General features: G+C 45.2%; 1 protein-coding gene and 1 pseudogene across 2 annotated transcripts in view; one reads left to right on the top strand and one right to left on the bottom strand.

Annotated features, from left to right (window-relative positions):
- Positions 1 to 24,716, bottom strand: part of LOC118366118 (katanin-interacting protein-like) — a 31,984-nt gene that overhangs the window by 7,044 nt on the left and 224 nt on the right. Inside the window, exons 2-21 of one of the 2 annotated variants that reach the window (XM_052489066.1) lie at positions 24,264 to 24,362; positions 21,167 to 21,246; positions 19,008 to 19,177; positions 18,525 to 18,640; positions 18,218 to 18,319; positions 17,766 to 17,915; positions 16,972 to 17,227; positions 16,519 to 16,659; positions 16,244 to 16,401; positions 15,894 to 16,000; positions 14,823 to 14,919; positions 14,402 to 14,608; positions 13,568 to 13,705; positions 11,617 to 12,478; positions 9,982 to 10,794; positions 8,686 to 8,900; positions 8,482 to 8,557; positions 8,155 to 8,332; positions 3,617 to 3,782; positions 3,069 to 3,259 (exon numbers count right to left, since the gene is read on the bottom strand). In XM_052489066.1, coding sequence (XP_052345026.1) covers positions 3,069 to 3,259; positions 3,617 to 3,782; positions 8,155 to 8,332; positions 8,482 to 8,557; positions 8,686 to 8,900; positions 9,982 to 10,794; positions 11,617 to 12,478; positions 13,568 to 13,705; positions 14,402 to 14,608; positions 14,823 to 14,919; positions 15,894 to 16,000; positions 16,244 to 16,401; positions 16,519 to 16,659; positions 16,972 to 17,227; positions 17,766 to 17,915; positions 18,218 to 18,319; positions 18,525 to 18,640; positions 19,008 to 19,177; positions 21,167 to 21,246; positions 24,264 to 24,275 — 4,235 coding nt within the window. In that variant the 5' untranslated portion in view covers positions 24,276 to 24,362. Of the gene's footprint in view, positions 1 to 3,068; positions 3,260 to 3,616; positions 3,783 to 8,154; positions 8,333 to 8,481; positions 8,558 to 8,685; positions 8,901 to 9,981; positions 10,795 to 11,616; positions 12,479 to 13,567; positions 13,706 to 14,401; positions 14,612 to 14,822; positions 14,920 to 15,893; positions 16,001 to 16,243; positions 16,402 to 16,518; positions 16,660 to 16,971; positions 17,228 to 17,765; positions 17,916 to 18,217; positions 18,320 to 18,524; positions 18,641 to 19,007; positions 19,178 to 21,166; positions 21,247 to 24,263; positions 24,363 to 24,716 lie in introns of both variants that reach the window. The other variant, XM_052489065.1, reaches the window with a different exon arrangement.
- On the top strand, positions 3,801 to 7,897 carry LOC118368874 (cyclin-dependent kinase 5 activator 1-like; annotated as a pseudogene).

Consider the following 24,716-nt stretch of genomic DNA (forward strand, 5'->3'; position numbering starts at 1 on the left):
GAGCTTCAAGTTCCTTGGTGTCCACATCACCAACGAACTATCATGGTCCAAACACACCAAGACAGTCGTGAAGAGGGCACGACAAAACCTTTTCCCCCTCAGGAGACTGAAAAGATTTGGCATGGGTCACCAGATCGTCAAAAGGTTCGACAGCTGCACCATCGAGAGCATCCTGAACGGTTGCATAACCTCCTGGTATGGCAAATGGAATTTATTTTTGCTGTTGTCTGTTTTTCATGTTATTTTCAATACGTGTCACATATCAGTTTGCAAACAATGTAAAAAAAAATAAAAAATCATCATTGAGTTAATAAGCTGCATACAAACATGGTGTATTTTTTGCTTTTTTGAGTAAGGCAACTCCAAAATGCAGGTGTTTCAGCCTAGCTCAGTGCTTTCTGTGATGGAGGGGCAGCCAGCGGAACATACAGAGCATAGGGGTTGGTAATGTTCTCTAGTTGCGCTGTGATTGGCTCAGTCTTCTGTCACTCAAGGGAACACTATGTAACCGCAAAATCAACGCAGAGAGCTCGATAAATTCAAGCCCCTTGGGTGCTGCCATAGGTTTACATTAGAAGTGCCCAGCCAAGAAGGCTCAAGGTCATTGGCCACAGATAAAATGACGTCAAATCACGTTATATCTACAGTAGCTTTGAATGGACTGATCATGTCAACATCAGACTTTAAAAATCTTAGCTAGCACGCTAGACAAGCAGTCATCATCATGAATCAAGTCGACAATCTACTGGCAAATCCTTTTCAATCCTTCTCATATGAAGAAAAACTATAGATAAAACGTATTGGTGCTCACCGGCCATTGGACATAAACATTACACAACAAGTTGGAAATGCAAATTCAATAATGAGTGGTTTGAAAGGAATCAGTGGCTAACTGCAAGCTTCACTAGCCTGTAATTCAGTGGAGAGGGTGTGTGGTCCAAGTCTGGGTTTAAGGGTCAATTTTGCAAGCTTAAAAGGATAAACATTCACATGAAACACCATGGGCCAGAAAAGGTTGAATACATTGGCCAGGCTGTCAATCCAGCATGACTTCTTCTGTGTTCAAAAGAACTGGAAACTCTTCAGTGAGTTCAAGACAACTGGGAACTCTAAAAAAAAATGACCTCCGACTGGGAAAATACGTTATGAACGGGAATTCCAAGTCTGGAACTAGGGCCTCTTTCTGGAGGTCTGACCTGAAGATCACCGACGTCACGATTCAACCTTGTCCCCCCTCAGAGTTCCCACTTGTCTTGAATGCCCCATAAATCCAGAGAATGCCAGACTTTGATGAAAAAGTTTGATGACAAAATTTGCCGACAAGAAGGACCGCTGCGTCATCTTCCTGTTCATGTGAGCGCAGCACAACAAGGTGAGTCCAAAAATGTATTGTATGCTGCTGCATAAATTATGTAATATGCCAGGGAGATATGTATACTGTCGCTACGAAAGTAATACTAAGTGTATGTTGTGTAGTAAGATGTTAGTAGCCTATGTGTCTCACCCTAATAATTTCTGCCTTTCCCCCTCATAACTTAGCCTACTGTTATGACTTGGTGGTGCACATGTAGGTTGTTTTTGAGAAATGTCATCATTGAATATTGTAGGAGCTTTCATTGTTTGCTTATATGCCTGCCTCCTTTATCTATCCTACGGTTCTGACTTGGTGTACAAGGAGAATACTGTAAGAACGACCTGTGTTCTGAATTCTGTCTCTGTACATTTCAAAAGTGCTGAACAAATAGTTATACTGACTACGCCCATCTTAGCTCGCTCATTAATGTCGCAATCGAAATTACGAGTTGCCTCAACCCCTCATTGTTTCCTTTATGCCATAGTTTGTACAGCTCAGTTATCAGTAGAAACCACATTTGTTTAAGCAAGTGTGCCATATCAGCTATGTTTTTTAAAAAGGAAATACATGAGGCTGAATTAACTGTTTCGCTGCCAGACAAGGCTGTGCTGATAGCCAGGTGTAGCAGTGGTAACGATTCACTCCATGGTGCTGAAAAGAAAGCTCTGTTGGGACAGATTAATGTAGGCAGTTTGTGGGCACCGTTTGTCACCGTTTTAGTGCAATTAATGTATTGCTTAGTGTTGTGTAGTTGCTTTGCTGGCATGCAAAAAGAAAAATAGTTTTTTTTTGCCCCACCAAGATTTACATGCTAAAATTGCCACTGCACCAGTGACCAGACAAAAACGATAGAGGAGGGGGGAGTGGCAGCGAAGCACTCACCACAGCAGCTACGTAGGCAGCAGAGTGGGCACTGAGCTCCGTAAAAAAACCATCTGTATTTTTAGCCTGGGCAAATTGGGATACAGAAACTCTGTATCTGTAGCCACTCTATATGAATTATCATATGAATTCGTCATACTTTGGATGCACGACTAAGTGTTTGGCACAGTGAGGATAATGGACATAATGCTATTTTACGAGACGCTAAAGGCATCAGCACGCTTCAGTCCGGCTGGGCCGAACAGAACGAGTGTGCTTGAATACTCCCTTGAAAGACCCTCCCTTCAAAAACTAATAAAAAAAAGTGTCAATAGTACTGTTTGTCCATTTTGAGGCGCCCTAGCCAGTATACACTTCCTCAAAATAGTCTGAAATCATCTAAGATAACTCAAGAAATCTGTCAGATATTTTTCAATAAAAATGTTTAAATGAGTCGTCTCTCGTTGAATGACTACAAAGACTTTATTTTAGAATCTCCATTGTTAACCAATCACAGACGAAGGGGCGTAGACTTCGGCTCCAAACTTCAGCTCGCCTCCAGAGAATTGTTTGTGTGCCCGAATAGCCGAAAAAAACCTCACCGGAGTCCAAAAACGAACAAAAACGTCACAATGCACCAACTCTACCAGACTGTTTCGGCTGGGAAGCAGGCAGACGTCTTAAAACAGACGTCTTACAACAACAGAGCCATTACTTTAAACACCTTCCTATTGGGAGGTGGCCTACAACTAGCCTGGTCCTAGGTCTGTTTATGCTGTTTTGCCAACTCTTTTGGTCATTGGCAAGACAGAAACAAACAGATCTGGGATCAGACTAGCCTACAAGTACTCACTTCAGTGTGTAGGCCAAGTCCTCTGCTGTAGTCTTGCTGTTGACCAGGCCAGTGGTGGGGTTCTGGAGGAAGTCGATGAAGAGGATCTCCTGAGCAAAGTCAAAGTGACAGTTCCCTGGTCCCTTCCTGATGAGGAAGCCCTCTGCTGGAGAGATGAGCCTATTGTCCAGAGACACATGGATCACCTTCACCTGGAGAACACAGGAACAGGAACAATACATGGGTCCCTTAACAAAATGTGGATCATGGTTAGAATTGTATTTTTTGTGGGGAATAGGGATTCACCCCTTAAAACAACATTCTCAGTAATTTCAGAGTTATTTAAAAAAACCTATGGCAGTTATTGCATATGTTGTATATGCACTCTTATGGGGCATCGCATAGATTTGTACAACTACAACGCACCGCACATTTAACGACAACTCCGAAATACAATGGCAACCTACAGGGCCCAGATATTTCTATTATTTAATTTGACACTTCCACCAGAATACTAAAAAGGCAGGAAGTTCTCCATCGCAGTGATTAAACAAATTACTCTCTCTCACCCCTCTGTAGGAGTCCTCTGGGGTCTTGTTGTAGTTCCAGATGCGGAGGCCAGCCACCGTACGGGCCTGGTCAAAGTTGACTGTCAGGGTGTGGTGCTGGCCACAGAAGAACGGGATCAGCCACATGTGTTGGTCTTCAGTGGTGATGTTGTGGCCGTCAATGAGTCTGGACAGAGAGAGAGAGCGACACCTCACTGGTTATGTACAAGTCATTCTACAGCATAACGGAAATGAAAACCTAGTATTTATGAAACACTTTGTTATACTTGGGGCAATTTAGACTGCTTCCTATCCTTGCAGTAGGGGTACGTGTTCACTTCTGTGTAAAGTGAACCTTTTTTGTTTTTGTTTTTACAGTGTGTATTTTAGAGGAGAAAAAAAACCTTTTCAAATACACAATTGTTCCATGCAAGGCTATAGCATGATATTTGAAATACATAAAAAAAAACGTTTACATTTCGTTTTTATGATGGTGCATTGAGCTGCTGCTGCTTCAAACGCCATGTGACATTGTTTACGTTTTTCAGTGGCAGTTTTGTTGTGCACTGTTGTTGCGCCTACAGAGGGGTATACTACAAAGCAGAATCAACTTTGGTACACAACCAGAAAATAATTATTAATTTTATGGCCACTAAAAAAAGCTTCACTTAAGGCACTGGCCGGCAGGGATATCCTTGCGCAGTGCACACTGACCAGGTCGCCAGGTGTACGGTGTTTCCTCCGACACATTGGTGCGGCTGGCTTCCGGGTTGGATGTGCATTGTGTCAAGAAACAGTGCGGCTTGGTTGGGTTGTGTTTCGGAGGACACATGGCTCTCGACCGTCGCCTCTCCCGAGTCCGTATGGGAGGTGCAGCGATGAGACAAGACTAACTACCAATTGGATACCACGAAATTGGGGAGAGAAAAAAAGGGGCTAAAATATAAAATAAGAATAAGAATTTTTAAAAAGCTACACTTAGATACAAGTGTCTTTTGGTTTGTGAAATTTCCATTTCATCTTTCTACAAAATAAAAAGTTGTACCAGAATATTTAGGCAAGTTGGTTGGCTTACGCCTTGATAGCGGTTTTGTACTATACCCCTCAGTTCTGAGAATGCACAAAGTTTCAATTTCCCCTCATGCTGCATTTGACATGAAAAGTCAATTTACTTTAGTAGCGTATTTACAGAGCATGCGCGATGCTAACGGAGGTTCCACCGACCCAGATCAATGCAAGAACTTGTCAGAAAACATTTTAACCGTCCATTGACGCATTGGATTGCAACACTATAAGTTTGCTAGCACTAGCAGCCACCGACAAGCTAAGTTATTTAGTTTAAAACGTTAGCCACTATGGCGAACATCACACTTCATCTTTCACAGCATCGCTTCTATGACATGCCCCTTTACTGCGACGCGGACACTCCATCTCAGAACCTTGAACCGCAGCCGCAGCCGATGTACACAACCATAACCGCCTTGAAACCAAAGCCTACGGCTAAACAAAGTGTCTTTACATTTCAAATCAACAAATAAACCATTTTAAGTTCTTTGGATTTTCGACTTGATAAACCTAATGTTGACCGATGCACAATGCTGTTGACTGAGTGGGAAAATGTAGCCTGGCTTTGCCATGCATTTCAAATGGCTAAAAAGATTCCATTTCATTTTCCACAGTCACTACTGACCCTGACATAATCTGCTCAGACTGCCTCTTGATCCAACTCATGAGAAATTTGCAGTCTTTCTCGCCCAGCTATCAGAAGGCGGACGGAGATGGGCCGGTCACGGTGGGCCACGACACGGCCGTTCAGAACTACAACAACGCCAAAGACAAGAACCTGAAGCGACACTCGCTTATCAACAAGAAACGGAAGGAGAACAGCGTGACCCACCTCAACAACGAGAACCTGGAGAAGCCTCAGTCATGCACCAACCTGTCCACCCTTACCCAGTACCAGTGTCCCCCAGACCTCATCGAGAGCTCAGACAACGCCACCTCGCCGGTCGAGAAGGCCCCCCTGACCATCTCCAACATGGCCCCCGACATGCCCAAGAGGGTGATGGTCAAAGTCTTCCCTGGCGATCTGCTGCGCTGCCTCGGTGAGATCCTGTGCCAGCACTGCTACCGGCTCCAGAACCTGTCCCCCAACGACCCAGGGCTGTAGCATCAGAGCGTGGACAGGCTCCTGCTCGACCTCGGCTGGGGGAACCAGAGCACCCTCACCCCGGCGTTCAACTATACCGCAAGGTGGTCTCCTCTAGAGGTCGACCGATTAATCGGAATGTCCGATTAATTCGTATAATTTTGGACTCCGATTTTGGCGATTTAATTTTAAAAAATATTTATTTAACTAGGCAAGTCAGTTAAGAACACATTCTTATTTTCAATGCCGGCCTAGGAACGGTGGGTTAACTGCCGTGTTCAGAGGCAGAATGACAGATTTTTACCTTGTCAACTCAGGGATTCAATCTTGCAACTTTACGATTAACTAGTCCAACGCTCTAACCACCTGCCTCACGAGGAGCCTGCCTGTTACGCGAATGCAGTAAGAAGCCACGGTAAGTTGCTAGCTAGCATTAAACTTAATCAATCATAATCACTAGTTACAACTACACATGGTTGATGATATTACCAGTTTATCTAGCGTGTCCTGCGTTGCATATAATCAATGCAACGCTGGGGGATGATTTAACAAAAGCGCATTTGCGAAAAAGGACTGTCGTTGCTCCAACATGTACCTAACCACAAACACCAATGCCTTTATTAAAATCAATACCCAGAAGTGTATATTATTAAACCTGCATATTTAGCTATAAGAAATCCAGGTTAGCAAGCGATATTAACCAGGTAAAATGCTGTCACTTCTCTTGCGTTCATTGCATGCAGAGTCAGAGAATATGCAACAGTTTGGGCAGCCTGGCTCATTGCGAACTAATTTGCCAGAATTTTACGTAATTATGACACAACATTGAAGGTTGTGCAATGTAACAAGAATATTTAGACTGATGGATGCCAAACGTTAGATGAAATACAGAACGGTTCCATATTTCACTGAAAGAATAAACATCTTGTTTTCGAGATGATAGTTTCCGGATTCGACCATATTAATGACCTAAGGCTCACATTTCTGTGTGTTATCATGTTATAATTAAGACTATGATTTGATAGAGCAGTCTGACTGAGCGATGGTAAGGCACCAGCAGGCTCATAAGCATTCATTCAAACAGCACTTTCGTGCGTTTTGCCAGCAGCTCTGCTGTTTATGACTTCAAGCCTATCAACTCCCGAGATTAGGCTGGAGTAACGATGTGATGTGAAATGGCTAGCTAGTTAGCGGGGTGCGCGCTAATAGCATTTCCAACATCACTCGCTCAGAGACTTGGAGTAGTTGTTCCCCTTGCTCTGCATGGGTAACGCAGCTTCGAGGGTGGCTGTTGTCGTTGTGTTCCTGGTTCGAGCCCAGGTAGGAGCGAGGAGAGGTACGGAAGCTGTACTGTTACACTGGCAATACTAAAGTGCCTATAAGAACATCCAATAGTCAAAGGTATATGAAATACAAATGGTATAGAGAGAAATAGTCCTATAATTCCTATAATAACTACAACCTAAAACTTATTACCTGGGAATATTGAAGACTGATGTTAAAAGGAACCAACAGCTTTCATATGTTCTCATGTTCTGTTGTTGTAACTGTCATTATTACAAATACATTTTAAAAATCGTCCGATTAATCGGTATTGGCTTTTTTTTGTCCTCCAATAATCGGTATCGGTATTGAAAAATCATAATTGGTCGACTTCTAGTCTCCTCTGAGGTGGGTACGGAGCACCAGCTGCAGGACGTGGTGATCACCTGCCTCTACCTGACCTGCTCCTACATGGGCAACGAGATCTCCTACCCAGTGAGACCCTTCTTGGTGGAGAGCTCCAGGGACATCTTCTGGGACCACTGCCTGTCCATCATCAACCTAATGTGTGCCAACATGCTCCAGATGAACACGGACCAGCACTATTTCTTCCGACCTGAAAAGCGAGAGCCAGGAGGAGGAGAGTAGCCGCTTGCTCATCTGTCTGAACTGGTGAGGGGCCCCGGGAAGAGGGGCCAGAAGAGGGTAGGGGCGTACTCCAGCCTGGCATTTCAAAATGGGAGGGAGGGGGACTGGTTGAGGGAGTAGGAAAGGGGAGAGGTGAAGTTTCGATGGGATTCATAGATTATGAGAGTTTATATGACGGCCTACCAGCCACCCATGACTGTTTACTGACTGTCTAAGGTGTGCCTGCTTACCACGGAAGGGTGGACGACCCCTGCTATATATCAAAACAAAGCTGTAATAAACATTGACATGATAGACACATAAGAGTTGGAGTCAGATGAATAAAATCCCTTGCAACGCTGTTGTCATTGACAAGTTAACTGGATCACTTTGGCGTTTCATGTCTTAAAATACATCCTCAGAGGGTACGCAGTTAGATCCATCTATATTGTCAGCGTTGCTAGGTCAGACACACACGCACACGCACACACACACACACTCACACACACACAGTACTGACTTGTCGAGGGTGCGTGTGTCCTGGCCGTACTCAGGCAGGTCGTTGAGGTCCCGTGGCGAGGCGTCCAACATGGTCAGGTCCAGAGGCAGGCTGTCCCCTTCCTTCCCCACCACCTCTAACCCCGTCAGGCCCACGTAGTGGGAGTCCCCCCATGTCATACTCAACTCTATCCTAAGGCCTGTAAAGAGAGACGGTGGAGAGAGAGAGAGGAGAGTCAGCGTGGAACAAGCTGAGCTAGCTATATTTTACAGACATAAAAAGACAGTCCTGTGTGTAAAATGTGTGAAATGATCATGAATAACACTACATTTAGACAAGAGCACTCACACTTTCCATTGTACATTCCAGGGATCTGCTCCAGGGTCTCAGACTGACCAACAGTAGGGTTCAGATGGAGGTTTAACTGAAAAATGGCAGTGAATAGAAATCAGAAATGTTAGTGTTGGGCTGGAACAAAACCTGCATGCCCTGGATCAATCAAGGCGTTCCACGTTTAAACTGTAAAGTCCAGGTCAGTCCGGTCAAACTCACAGTCAGGTCGTCCTCGGGTCTGAAGCCAGCCTGGGTGAAAGGTCTCTCCTCCCCCTCTCCGTCGGCCGTGCGGGGCCTCTGCAGCTCCTCCTCGTATCCAACCAGACCCTCGGAGCCCTTTGCCTCCCCGCAGAACGTCTCGTCGTATCTCGACATGGCCTCCAGGATCTCATCGTCCGTGGTGAACAAGATGGTGTCCCCGAACTGGTCCAGACCTAATAAGATGAGAGCCGTGGAGGATAAGGATAAGGATAGGCATGAATAATCCCTAGTGGAGGTTAAGGATAGGCATGAATAATCCCTAATGGAGGTAGAATTCAGTATGTTAGAGGCAAACAAATGACACTAAACCTATTTTGTCACAAAACAAATGCTCTAGTTCTATAATCTAAGAGAATAGTTCTAATGTTATTGTCATTCCCAGATCGCAGTTTGTTGATTTAAATTAATCGTGTAGTCATCCTCACAAGTCAAGCCAGTCCTCCATGAAAGCAATTCAGTTCACCAGGAATGGTCTTATACAGACCTTTTTTGAAGGGAATGAACTACACACAGAGGGGTCCTTTCCTGGACACAGATTATGACTAATGGAAAGACAAATTGAATTGCTTTCATGGAGGACTGGCTTGAATTGTGCGGATCACCACACCACTTATTTTCATCATGAGCAAAAGCTATTTTCTACCCAAAATTGCAAAGACAGTGTTGTGATCCACTTAATAAATACAAGAGACCAGCAACATTGATAAAAGGGTGTGGCAGTAGAAGAAACAGTGGCATCTAGTGGGCAAAACCTGGTATTTTAACATACATTTATGGGGGGAAATGCAAGCAACTTCAACATATAGTTTCTCTAAACGGGGGAAGAAAATACCACCAAATTTACTGAGAATACATTACACAGTATGAATAAACAATACTCCAAGCCACAGCTTCATACTACTTGTCAAACATAGAGAATTTATGCTGTATACTGGATGTTGGGGTGGGCTTGGTGTGGGGTTGGGGGGTCAGTGGATGGCTTAATCATTGTTAAGAGATTTGGTCCAAATTGGATGTTGGTTACTACATTTATTGAATATTATATGAATCCTATGAATTGAAATGGCCAATTTGGGTGTGATCAATTAGTTGAATTTCTCAGAGTTCAGATGTAATGTTGCAAGAGTGCTTATCTTATCTGAAACCATTTCAGAACAATTTGAGATGGTGGGTGTCATAGCTTGCTGAAATGAAATAGAACTACCCATTTGGGTGTCATATGAGAGAACCTGTCCCTCACTAATGCTCCCCTACCTCCAGACAGAGTCCCTGATGCTTTGGCGATCTCTCCCCTGAAGATGCACCTCCCGTCCAGCAGCATTTCAGCTTCCTTCACCCCCCTGAACGAGTGGATCCTGGACTTGTTGTAGTTCCACACTCTTATCATGGCCACCTGACACGGCCCGGCGAAGTCCAAGTAGATCACGTGACTCCTCCCCTGGGTGAAAGGTGCCAACCACAGGTGCATGTCGTCCTGTGTGAGGTTGACGCCATCGATCAGGTTGGTTACCACACGCGGGTCCTTTCCGTAGGCAGGCAGCACATTAATATCAGGCGGGTCGGCGCGGATGCGGGTGGGAAGGAGGGGCTGACCGCTGGAGCTGAAGACTTCGAGACCGTTGAGGCCCACATAGTGGCGATCGCCCCACGTGGACAAGATGTTAATGACCAGACGTTGACCACGTGGGAGGACCGGAATTTCAAACTCCTCCTCGCGTTCCGGCTCTGCAGAAAGGTCATCCTCTGGGTCATCACAGAGGCCCCCTTGAGGGGCGGGGAAGGAGAGGTGGGAGGAGTGGGGGACGGGGCTGCAGGAGGAGGCTCCTGGGCCGGAGGAGGGTATTATAGCAATAGTGGCGGCTCTGGAGGAACGCTGGAGGAACTCGTCAAAGATGTCGCCCTCGAAGCTCATGTTGGAGATGCGACCACGCTGGCACTGGTTGAACTTGGTGAGGGAGTCCCAGGACTCCATGAGGGTGTCGTCATGGTCCTGCTGGCTGCGGAGATGGGCCCGGGGGGTACGCTGCTGCCTCCGGTTGCTGCTGCCCGATACTGAACCTGGCTCCTCTGTGGAATCAACACACACACTCTCATGTTACCTCAAAGGCAGTGCAGAGTACATAATAAAAGTGTAGTTAAGAGCAATAGGGAAGAAAGCAAGGTAATTGTGGGCCCGTTTTATACATTCTAGTACTACTCTATATAATTTTGAGAGTAGGATTTACACTACTAAAGTTATGGCTCGCAATAAAACAAATCTATAATTTAATAATGGTTAACATATTCCAGGTATGTAGAAGATAAAAGTCATGGTAATGTTGATGTGATTTTCACACTGAATAGCCCAGCTCCGACAGCTGGTGTGATGCTAGTCAAAGAGTCTTTGACCCACTTCAGGGTGATATGTCCACAATAGATATTGTCAGAGCCAGCTGGCATGTGCCTTGTGTGTTTCCAGATCGGGGGGGTGACCCATAACTAGAGGGTCTGGCTGGGAGTCTGTTGTCAGGGAGATAAAGAGAGATTATTATAGGATATAGATTTGATGTGATGCAGCAATCTGTCTGCTCTATAATCTTATTTAGGGACAAACAAAGATATGTCTGGTCTGCCGTTGACAAGAACATTGGGAAACTAATGGCAGATCCCGAAGGGGGAGGGGAGGGGGGGGAGGGTCATTAGTGAGTTGCAAAACTAAGGCAAACAGTCTCCCACTAGAGATCATTCTGTCTCTGACCTTAGGAAGGTTACATGAAATCAAATGAACGTCTGGCCTCTTTCCTGAACAGCTCAGTATGCAGAGTAGATATAAGAGCTGCAGAAGTATGGAAAGGTATGGAATGGCTCAGAACAGGTACGAGCACATAGCACACACACTGGGTTAGCTACCTATGGACAGTCCAATGGCTCCATGTTGGTGCTCCACTGCTGGTTTGCTGCTGGTACTACTAGCGTTATTGTGCCTGGCTGCGCTCCTACGTCCACTAACAGGCTGGTCCTGGCGCTGCTGGTCACTCAGCTCCTCCAGCAGGTCACCTCCCAGGTCCAGAGAGTCTGCACTCCCCTGGCCCCCGTTCACCGTCCTCTCCAACCCCTGACACACCCTCCCTGGGTTACAGCCCAGCTCCGGGAGCACTGAGGTGGAGGAGGATTGGGGGAGGGGAGGTTTGGACTCCACAGATTGCTGGGGAACTAGCCAGAGGGGCCTCTCCCTCCCAGCCTCGCAGCCCTCGGGGGCGCTCCGGGCCAGGGGCTGTAGCCACTGGGGAGTCCTGGAGGAGGAAGGCTGGGTGGTGACTGTGCTCTCTGTGGGTTGACCTGACTGCTCCAGCTGCTGTTTCAGAGGGGGGTGGGGGAGGTCCAGTTCCAGTGGGTCCACGTCAAAGGAGTTCTTCTGTAGGGGACGGTGTGTAGGCGCGGGGGCAACGGGGTTGTGCGTTTTATCCTGCAAGTCTATTCTGACCTGGGCTAGCCCCTCAGCGAGAGAGAGTCCGTGGTTGGGGTCACGATGGTGCCCTCCGTTGTTCCCCTCCACGCTCCTGTCACAATGGCGCTGTGGGCTGGCGCCACAGAGACCGTGTCCAGATGCCATGGGGCTGGGAGAGAAAGATTCTGGAACTTGGAGTGCCTGGAGGGCAATGCTGGTGCTGTAGTCAAAAACCTGGTTGCCACAGCCCTTGTCCAGTTCGCCTTCGAACACCAGCGTGCTGTTGAGGTAAAGATTCACATGCCGGGCGCCAATGTCCAGGTCCTGAAAAAGAACAGTACGGCTATTTCAGGCTCTACGCAGGGCAATATTAATTTAATGCATTGATATTGGTAGACCATGTCTTAATGTTTATTTTCTAACGAACTCCAAGTCAAATACATTTACATTTTTAAAAAATGCAGAGGTGAAAAGGGAAATGTCAAAGAGCTAGAATATTCGAGTTACCATGACATCGCTAGATCAACACTGAAACCGAATGTAATACTGTACTTTTAACCAAGGAGCTTCCTAGTTGTAGGCCCAAATGTTCATACATACCTGGGAGAAATGAAGCTAACCTTGCAGACATAGTCAACTGTAAAGCTAACCGTAAGTAGCCTCCGCACCAACACACAGACAGACATAGTGGATGGCTAAAACCAGACTCCAATCTCCTCAATCCCTGCTCATTAAATCAGTGCATCTCCACCCACTGGATCGCACTGCTCCTTACCTCGCAGCTTAAAACACACCACCAGTACCCTAACAACGGACTCAATGAACAGAGACGCTGTTAATATCACCCCATAACATCCATCGTTCCAGACAGAGCGCTGGTTGCCTGGGCTTTGTGCCCCGTCAGTCCCGTTTGTGACAGCAGCAGGGTGGGAGGCAGAAGCAGTAACCCGGGAGTCCCTTCACTAATCCCCCAGGGTTAATCTCGCACTGTTCCACATATGGACTGACTGGCAGCTCACGCAGCCACCGGTTAAACACAACTTCCCTCCCTCCTAAAGCCTGCTGCCAATATGGTGGTCACCCTCTAGAATGACTGGGGCTGGCTGAAGCAAGCTGGATTTATGAGCAACTGTTAACAAATGATGGAGTGCATCTTGGTAATTCTGAACTAGGACTGGTGTGATGAACCAATCAGAGGCTGCATATGTAAGGGTTGCACACACAGTACGTGCTAACAACTTAAGTACCATTTCTATCAGATTCCATTCGAATCTTCACTTAACGCAACCCTTTTAACTAGAACTGGCAACCTACCGGCAACCTCTATCGCAAAGGCTCGGGCCAAATGTAGTGCACGACGTAAGGAGAAATAGGGTGTAGTTTCATACTCAACCTGCCAGTCTGGTCTCTTACATTGATGCTCTTGTTGTAGTTCCAGATCTTGATCCGGGATATCTGAAAGTCCGGAGAGCGCTCCGTGTTCCTGATGATGAAGTAGAGCTGGACCGGAGGATGGAAAGGACAGGTCCACATATGACGCTCCTTCGTGGTCTGGCGGTCAAAACAACATGGAGAGAAAATCAGTCCGTTTAAGTCATAAAATAGATGAATACATTCCCTTTAAATGACCAGAGATCCAATATAATCCGGCAACACTTTGAAGACCCTCTTCCCAAAGTATAATTCAGAGTCCCAAGCCACGATAGTCCGGCAGCCCATTGTGACATAGCTATTTCTTTTTTATTTTATTTAACCTTGTTTGTAGCTGCTGAGACACCGTCCGCGGGGGACGACCGCGCACTTCCCCAAGATTCCCAACCAACGTGGCTCCTCGTACGTGCCTTCTATTCATTTGAACAGGGTCACGGTTGGAGAAATAGCTTGAGCCGCACTGAGAGTTCGGAAAGCATGAAAGGCAACGGTCCAATATTCTAGAACATCTCCGTGTGGACATACACATTTTGGACTATGATCAGCGCTAAAATGGGTATAAAGCGTATTTATAGCACCAATGCAAAATGCTTTGTCATGCACGACATAGGCTAATAACAGCTCATAAGCTGTCTCATGATTCCTTATGTGTTCTAATGCCTTTATAGTGGATTACGAAGAGGGTATCTACTTATAGGAAGTGTCACCAAAAATCCCTCTAAAATGATGCATGAATAGTAAATGCAATGCACCAAAACCTTTCCAAATAGTTCAAGTAGTGTTATCAGAAAGGCTTGGGGGCAGAGCTCAACTCACCTTAGGTTTCCCGTTGACCAGCGCTCCAAGGTTCCCAGGGTAGTCGGCGTTCCGGATGTCCAGGTCGTGTGGCGACACATACAGCTTCCTGTTTCCTGGGCCGAAGAACTGCATCTCCGTCAGCCCCACCTGGCCCCTGTTCCCCCAGTTACTCAGGATCTCCATGGTGACGTATACGGTGGGCGGTGCCTCGGCCGAGACGCGCCTCTTCTGCCACCATGACAACAACAGAACTTCACGAGTCGAGTCAAGCCGTCACTTCATACAGTGTATTCTTAGCATCATAAAAATATAATTAGAATGCTGGTAGATCTCTCTTTGTGTGTGTGTGTCTCTTTTGCTCTATGTTTAGCCTGTTTGTCTCACCTAGCTGTTTTACGCTTAGTCATTCCTAGCCCTGGTATTTGATGGAGTGACTCACCGGTGCTTTGCTATTGTCGGTCTTCACTGTCTGAGGGCTGTCAAAGTTTGTGCCTGCCTCCAGTTTCTCCAACGCCTTCAGTAGTCTCTGCTGTTGCCTGGAAGAAAATGATTAGTCATCAATTGTATTGTGTCTTTCACCACATCAATAGTCTTTGACCTTGCTCTTGGTGATCATCTAAGGAAATGTACGCACGGTCACTGACCGTTATTGAAGACTCCCTACGGCTTGGTTGACTAAACCCGATTCAAAGTCAGAGAGGTTAGGTTACCACCGACACGTTTCGGATTGTTAGAGAGCCTCGGTCAGGAAGGTATACAGTTACTGGTGCTCTTGCGCCGGCCATCCAGGACGTACTGCATTACCACACGTTTTCTGTTACTGTACTGCAGAGTCTGTACATGGCGTTCTCATCCCATCAAGGGAAAGGACATAGTACACAGGCAAGAGGGAGTTAGCGATGCCAGTGTCATTCTAAACGGTCACCGGACAAGACTCCATTTGGCCACATCCCGATACCCATACCTCATAGATGGTTTCTTTCTCTGTAGTATGATAGTGTGGACACTATTGGAACATAGCCATTCAATGTTTTTTTCCCTTTGTGATACTCAAGGGATTAATATCGACCCAGATATGGACCGCGAGCCCATTCAAAGCGGCCTGCGGGTGGTTTGAGTTTTTAAAAAAACATCAGTTTACATTAAAAAGGACTCAAACCAAACCGTGTAGAAATGATATTGGACATTTATAAAATCTCTACCCTCTTTCCAGGTTGCTAAGAATCACCAAAACAAAAGCTGAATAGTCAGGGAGTGTTGAAAATGTAAAATAAAATGTAAAAAACGATAGATAACTATTTTTTGCACATTTTGAGAAAATATACCATTTCCAGTGTGGCTCTCCAGACCTCGGTGAAGAACAAATGCGGCCCACGGGGAAAAATGAGTTTGACGCCCCTGGTATAGACTTCGATAGTAACTTCCCTTTTCCTCTCCATATAGTGGTTAAGGATCAACACCTAACGCTTGGTGTGCAATGACACTGGCATTTAACGTTGCAATACACTACCTGGGACCCATGAGGGTAATTCTCTGCATGGCTCTGGTCACCCCACTTTCATCTTTGTCATCATCGTCGTCACGCAGCGAGCCGTTCGTCATCTGGTGTCCTCTCACCTGTGGATTTAGAATAGAGGAGCACAACGGAGTTCGACAGGGTGGTAGCCCAACCAGGTTCAACTAAAGGTCGAAAAGATGAGAAAATAAGAGAGATGGGGATAGGCTAGGATGTAAAACATGACTCATAACAGCAGACAGATTAGAAGAATACAACACGGTCAACTAGAGGACCCAGAACAGCACACCCCTGATTGTGCCTATAGATATAGAATTACATTCTATGGTTGTTATCTATCCTACCGGGGTGCGGCTAAAGGCCCTGGGCTCGGGGCTCTGCAGTGGGCTGTTCTCGATCTGCAGGGCCTGGAGCACCCTGCACGCCGTCTCCTCCGAGTCGCGCTCCTCTTGGGAGGCCTTCCTCGCTGCAGACAGGGGGCGCTCTACGCGACTCCTCGGCCCTGAGAGAGAGAGGGTGGGGGAAGAGAGAGAGAGAAAGAGAGAGGGGGGGGCGAGTCACACTCTTGAGGCCTCTGAGGTTTATGAATGACATGCATACAGGGAAGAACAGAACATACGTTGAGGATCTCTGCCATCCCTGCACTCCTTTGAAGAGGGCCTGTCCAGAGTTCTGCTCTTCACCGGCAGAGGCTTGGTGGGGACGTAGGCTTCCATGTTGTCTTTCCTCTTGGCCGACAGCGAACGCTCGATCTTACGGCCTGCAACATAATGGAAGAAACGGTCTACGAAAGGTAAAGGAATAGAGACAACCTGAAGCAAATTCCGGGCTGCATCTCAATAAAATCTCTTAACAGGCGTCTTCTACATGTCTCCTTCACTTCAACTGCAATGACATCAAACATCTGGATGGGTAAGTGGGCATCCAACATATTGCTTTCACCTATCCTATCATTTAAGATCAGTGCAAATGAAGGGTGGGGACCAGGAAAGGAAGCCACTATAGTTGAATGTTAAGATGCATCCCTGGCTGAATAACATGAATATACTGTCATCCGTATTGCTGGGAGTACCTTTAGGAGATGGCCCAAAGTCCAACACCATGAGCTCTGCAGGGTCGCGAAGGCAGCCTTTGAGCCCAGTTACTCGCGAATGACCCGTGTCAGCAGCTGTTTTGTTGGAGGAGGAGGGAGGCAGGCCTAGCTCCTCCAGGCTCTCCGTGCTCTCCTCCCTCTCGATCTGCTCCTCCACCCACTCCTCGTCCGACTCCTCCCCCGCCGACCCCCTGCTGCTCCTCAGCACGCTCACCTCCAGGCTCCGTCGAAGCACCTGATCACCAAAAAAAAACACCAAGGGTATGTTCAATTGAGTTGAAATGGAAATGAAACTGGTCTTCTTATCAGACGACCGCGGGCTTTTCCTCCCCAGTTTCAAAAATGTTTTCATCCCGTTTGGGACCAAAATGAAAACTACTCAGCTCTCACCCTCACGCCACTGCACCATATGTAACACAAACAAGGTTAACACTGAGCTATAACGCAGGTTGAAGAAACAGGGCAGTTCTACATTTTATGTTCCTATATTGATCTGAAGGGAATGTCTGCTTGACGTAAAAGGACATTTTAAAAAGTTGTAAATTAAGTCAGCACTCTGGATAGAATTCAATGATTTACTGCGACATGTACTCTGGTGAGATGGAAATGGTGAAGATGGCTGTATTTCTTGCACTTTGGGAGCTTGGATCAATGTCTTGAATACGCTACAGTATCTTAGGGAGTGAGAAGAGGAGAAAAAGGAAAGCGAGAAGAGGGAGAGAGAGAGAGAAGAGGGCCACGGAGGAGGGAGAGAAAAACAGTTGACCTCTCACCTTGACCTCGTCGATGTTGAGTAGGACCCTTTCGCTTTGATATTCAGGCTCCGCCTGGCTACCTCCTCGGCCATCAGCCCTCGAGCCAAACGAACGTGACACATTACAGGAGTCTCGCGGGGGGCTACGAGGAGAACGGGGACTCGACCGCTGGAGAGGCACAGGGTGAAGACAGAGCAGAGTGAGATGCAAATCATGCAAACTCAGACTGACTGCTGTATTTGACATATACAGATGCTGACACACACCATCGAAAAATGCTGAAGAACAGTGCACACAACACGCACACACACGGGAATTTGATATAATATATAACATTTAGTAGACGCTTTTATCCAAAGCCACTTACAGTCATGGGGTCATACATTTGACATATGTTGGTCCCGGGAATTGAATGTTACAAGCGCTATGCAGCTGAGCTACAAAGGACCGTTGTTCTCTTCCTACTGTACCTCCATCTCTATACTGTCGTAGGGTTCAAAGTCTTCAGAGTACCGTCTCTCTGGAGAGATCCGCAAACAGGGTCCTTGTTCTGTTCGAATATTGACCGACTTCTGCACAGACGAAAAATAGAACACTATTCAAAACACATACACTTCTATTCCATTTGTGACAACCCATGTCTGTGATCGTTGATTCGTTAACTAAATCTATTCAACCACAACAGGGTTGTTGGCGTCATCCATTAGACGTGGAATGACCAGATACTATAGAAATAGAATGACTAGACATTCTCTTTCAAAACTAGAATGGCGGTACCTGAACCCATTCTCTCCTCTGCACTTCTCCCGGGGCGGTGTGGCTCCTCTTGCTGCTGTTCACCTCCAGATTGTAGGTCTCCTCCTCTGCAAGCTGCAAACCCCTTCTGGAGGCATCTGGTGATGAGTCAGAGAAAGCGAGAACACAGACACTGCACATGAGCAGTCAAGTCCGCCCTCAGAGGAAGAGGAGAACCAGACACAGATGGTTCCATAACAAACAGAGGAGGGGAAAATGGCCGCTGGTTTTTACGACTGTCACTTATTATCATTTGTTCAACGACCGTGGGCATAGGATTATACTATGCTAAATGAGGGACGGGGTTGGTGTTCAGGGATGCTACAAACATTAGCTTAGTCATAAAGTAGTAACAAACAGGGACATAATCTACAATAGCCTAACAAGTTGCTGATGGGACACTGAAATAATGTATTTTAGTGCTAAGTTGTTGGCGGATCTATTTTAGTCCTGCATGCTGCGTACCAGCCGTGTGTGTAGCTCTCAGAGCCGGCGGTGGCGAGGTGACGGACTTCTGGCAGGGTCTCTTGGTCTGCTTGCTAGCATTAGCGCCGTTCAGATAGATGGAGAAGCCGTGCTCCAGACGCTCTAGCTCGATCTCCTTGGGCTCTTTAGTTTTCAGTCTCTTTAAGATCCTATGGGTCAAAGGTCAACTCATCACTAGAAAATACACACATTTTCATATAAAAGTGGTTTATGAATCTACACTTGAAAATGAGATGAAAAAACATGTTTTAAGTCTGTTTTCATGGTTTTTGTATGCATGTGAGAGAGCATTATATTATATATGCAAGCAGGTCAAACGAGCGAAGCCTACTCCATGGAAACAAAATTGTCCTTACACAGTTTGCATGTGGGTATCACTCATACAATGAGGGAAAAAAGTATTTGATCCCCTGCTGATTTTGTACGTTTGTCCACTGACAAAGAAATGATCAGTCTATAATTTTAATGGTAGGTTTATTTGAACAGTGAGAGACAGAATAACAAGAAAATCTAGAAAAATGCATGTAAAAAATGTTATAAATTGATTTGCATTTTAATAAGGGAAATAAGTATTTGACCCCTCTGCAAAACATGACTTAGTACTTGGTGGCAAAACCCTGGTTGGCAATCAGAGGTCAGACATTTCTTGTAGTTGGCCACCAGGTTTGCACACATCTCAGGAGGGATTTTATCCCACTCCTCTTTGCAGATCTTCTCCAAGTCATTAAGGTTTCGAGGCTGACGTTTGGCAACTCGAACCTTCAGCTCCCTCCACAGATATTCTATGGGATTAAGGTCTGGAGACTGGCTAGGCCACTCCAGGACCTCAATGTGCTTCTTCTTGAGCCACTCCTTTGTTGCCTTGGCCCTGTGTTTTGGGTCATTGTCATACTGGAATACCCATCCACGACCCATTGTCAATGCCCTGGCTGAGGGAAGGAGGTTCTCACCCAAGATTTGACGGTACATGGCCCAGTCCATCGTTCCTTTGATGTGGTGAAGTTGTCCGGTCCCCTAAGCAGAAAAACACCCCCAAAGCATAATGTTTGCACCTCCATGTTTGACGGTGGGGATGGTGTTCTTGGGGTCATAGGCAGCATTCCTCCTCCTCCAAACAAAGCGAGTTGAGTTGATGCCAAAGAGCTCCATTTTGGTCTCATCTGACCACAACACTTTCACCAAGTTGTCATCTGAATCATTCAGATGTTCATTGGCAAACTTCAGACGGTTATGTATATGTGCTTTCTTGAGCAGGGGGACCTTGCGGGCGCTGCAGGATTTCAGTCCTTTACGGCGTAGTGTGTTACCAATTGTTTTCTTGGTGACTATGGTCCCAGCTTCCTTGAGATCATTGACAGGATCCTCCAGTGTAGTTCTGGGCTGATTCTTCACCGTTCTCATGATCATTGCAACTCCACAAGGTGAGATCTTGCATGGAGCCCCAGGCCGAGGGAGATTGACAGTTCTTTTGTTTCTTCCATTTGCAAATAATCGCACCAACTGTTGTTACCGTCTCACCAAGCTGCTTGGCGATGGTTTTGTAGCTCATTCCAGCCTTGTGTAGGTCTACAATCTTGTCCCTGACATCCTTGGAGAGCTCTTTGGTCTTGGCCATGGTGGAGAGTTTTGAATCTGATTGATTGATTGCTTCTGTGGACATGTGTCTTTTATACAGGTAACAATCTGAGATTAGGAGCACTATCTTTTAAGTGTGCTCCTAATCTCATCTTGTTACCTGTATAAAAGACACCTGGGAGCCAGAAATCTTTCTGATTGAGAGGGGGTCAAATACATATTTCCCTCATTAAAATGCTAATCAATGTATAACATTTTTGACATGTGTTTTTCTGGATCTTTTTTGTTGTTATTCTGTCTCTCACTGTTCAAATAAACCTACCATTAAAATTATAGACGGATAATTTCTTTGTCAGTTGGCAAACGTACAAAATCAGCAGGGGATCAAATACTGTCCCCCCTCCACTGTACATCATTGGTGTCATTCGATCTCTCAGCACGAGGAAGCAACCAAAGTCAACCCTATGTGTGTGAGTATAAGCCTATTGACAGTCAGCTACTGTGTCCTCTCAGCGTAACCGGAGCTGCCTCTCCCAAAGGCCCGTGTCTGCCTCACAGTTCACCTGTTTTTGTGCTGAAGGGCGATTAAATATTCATCCAGTATTTCTTCAGCAGCCAAGCCTCCCTGACACCTCTGGTTCTCCTTCACAGATAGGTGGACAACAACAGGAAGCAGTGTCAGACAGAGAAGCCATGCGAACACGTACAGTATCACAATACACTAGGGTCATGCTGCAGTGATTAATTTTGAGAAGAGGTGCAGAGTCTTGAAACAAGCTGAATCATTAACCCTGTTTATTGTCATAGCCTAGGTGACCGGCCTTCAAATTGAGTAAATACAACCCCGGGTTGAGATGACACGTTGAAATCTTGACAAATAGTGTGGGCGTAATCTTTTGTTATCGATATGGAAACCCACAAATTCTTATTTCGGTTAAAAGTCCATACAAATGACTTTATACTCATCATGTGCATGGAGTTAATGAATAAGAGACAGGCCCTAAATTCACTTGGTTTATTGTAAGACTCATGCGTTACACAAGAAACACTAAAATACTGCAATCTGTTTACCTACCATAGACAAAACAATTAAAGACAGAAAGGATGTTCTGGTAGCAAATGTAGTGTGAACTCTATAGTCATGCGCTCAGTCTACTGAAGTTGAAACGTGATGAGAAAAACAAAAACAGATAGTGTCAAAGGATAAGATAACCTCAACCACTTTGAATGGGAGTATGTTTAGCATCAGACTGCATCTTTGAAATGAAGATAATGGATAGGCTATGAGGACTGTATTCTGGTTTGAGTATTGACAATAGCAAGACATGGCAAATTCACAGGCTCGTGCAGGTAGTGAAAGGGTGATTCCACACCAGCGTAGGCAGAAAATATTTTGGGCTATTTTAGATTGTTCTGTCAATTCTCACATAGAAACTTCATTGCGGGGGGTGTTTGAAATGCTTTTTATGTTTGTCTCACAAACCATTTTGTGCCCATTTTAGACCTATACATGCCTCTTGTAAGACCTTATGATCCCTGAACTGTACATGATACAGGCAACCTCGTAGTCTCATTATACCCCTTATAGTGTGTTCTCAAATATGGAGAATGTCTAGATTCTGAAATACACATTTTCACATTAATTTATTCAACATTATAAACATTAATAAAAATATTACCCTCAAAAGTACCGTTTTGGATTTTGAGAATTTAAAGACATTTTTTGGAACAATATACCCTAAGAGAACATCACATTTCCAGAGTGGGCTCTCTGCTCATTCTGAGGTTTTGATCAATTTGATGAGCACCATCAAAACACTGAATGGGAAAATTGATTAAAAAGAACTCTGCTGGTGATTTACAATCCTAATTCTTATTTTCAATGCCTGGGAACAGTGTTGTTGTTCAGGTGCAGAACGACAGATTTTTACCTTGTCAGCTCGGGGATTCGATCTTGCAACCTTCCGGTTACTAGTCCAACACTCTAACCACAGGCTACCTGCTGCCTTCGGTGAATGACCTATTAAAATGACCAGAGAGCCCACTCTGGAAATTTGACGTGTTTGAAGAGTAGCCTATATTGTTCTTAACAATATGTCTAAAAATATGAAAAATCTAAAGGGGCACTTCTAAGATACAGTATTCCTATTTTTTATGTTGAATAAATTAATGTAATTTTTTCCCTTTCAGAATCTAGACATACTCCAGATTTGAGAGCATAGTCTAAGGAGTATAACAACACCGATATGTTGTCTGTATCGTGTATGGTTCACAGATTTGTGATACAAAATGTAAAAAGCATGTCGAACACACTTCCTTCCAATGAAGTGTTGATGTAAGAATTGCCAGAACAATCAGAGATACCAAACATATTTTCGGCCTATGCTGGCATGGAATCACCCGAAAAGGGGATGAAATCACTAGCTCTCTTACATAAGTCTAGCAGCCAACTAGGCTTCACCATCTGCAGGAGCACTGGAGGAAGAGGGGGAAAGGTGAAGGAAGAAAAGAGAACAGCAGAATAGATGCACTTTATGACGAGAACCAGAATCTGGTCTTGCAGGAGATGTTGATGTGGCGAATCTCCTTTAAACCCAGGAAGCAGCAGCCATTCACCAGCTTTTCAAGCTTAACAATGTCAAAATAAGTTTGTTACTGACCAAATATGGTGTTTCGATTAGCAACTATCCTAATTTACTGCCGTCACGGATGGTACGTACTTCCATAAAAGGTCAAAGTAAAAAGTTACATGCAACCGAAATAGAAAGCTTCTTCGACACCTCCAATGTATTGGTTAAGATGTTGTAGCAATCCGAGATCCTTGGGTTGTGAGTGATTGGAGGTGCTGAAAAAGGTATTCTTTCGGTTGCTTGTTCATTTTTATTTAAACCTTTTTTGGAACTACATGCCCGCTGTGGTGGCAACACATGACTATAGTTGGTAATCAAAACTCCACATTTGGTGAGCAATGAATGCATTTGAACATTAATAAGCTTGAAAAGCTAGTGAATGGCATATTGAATAGCTGCTTCCTGGGCTTAAAAGGAGATTCACCATAAAGCCAGATTCTGGTTCTTATATGACTATGTTATAACAGGTGCAATACTGACTTTGGCAAGTGACCATGTAGGCAATCTATTGAAAAGAGGGTTATTCGCACACTGTATGTAATTCCAGATCCATATAATACTTAAAAAAAAAAGAAATTCCAGCAGACTGGCATCCTTGTATGCACCAAACATCGAATCAATTAAAATCCATAAACCACATTATGGAACGAGCATAGGCTACAAGAATGTACCCCGCCCAAGTAATGGGGATCATAATAAAATACCCAAAATACTAAATGTGCTCGAGTTTGTCACAACGTAGGTAATCAAATCATAAACAAAGAATGTGGTAAAGAGGCACAGACATAACATTAACAAACCTAAAAACGTTTTATTCATTATTTTAATATTTGTCAGGATATGCATCTCCTTTACAAGGCTCCCTCTGCCCCTGACCAACATCCCCCACCTTAGAGGTGGGGAGTAGGCACATAAATCAGGCTTCATGGCAGTGAGACGCAAAGCCATCCCTTTTTGTAGTGAACGTCTATCCACATGACCTCAGCTACTGTTCTCCAATTGTTTCAATATAAAATAAAACGGAACTCACCACTTTATCCATTGTGGGATCACAGACACTGGTTTTCACATAGCCCTAATTCCACATTTTGAGAGGATGTCAACCCACGATGATTTTCTAAATTCAACTCTGTAGCAAGGAAATAGAAATTAACCGAGATTATGACCTTTTTATGAGGACCGTCCGACAGCAATGTTGCCGCACCCGAAATATATATTTTTTTCTCCCGCATAAGCAAAAACTGCACGCCGCTGCTAAAATTCTGGCCCTAGCTACATTCTTGGTCATTGTTACAACGGCAGTTTTTTTGCATTTCACATACATTTCAACAATGCACTCCACATGTTGAAGTTAGCTAGCTAGATAATTAGCTTTATTTGTGCAGGCTATGCAGCTAGCAAATCGGAGCTAGCTAACGTTAGCTGATGTTGCTGGCTGCAGGAATAAACTGTGGCTAAACTAGCCAGCTAAGCTAACGAATGA

Source organism: Oncorhynchus keta, chromosome 3, assembly GCF_023373465.1.
Source record: "Oncorhynchus keta strain PuntledgeMale-10-30-2019 chromosome 3, Oket_V2, whole genome shotgun sequence".
Classification (NCBI taxonomy): domain Eukaryota; kingdom Metazoa; phylum Chordata; class Actinopteri; order Salmoniformes; family Salmonidae; genus Oncorhynchus; species Oncorhynchus keta.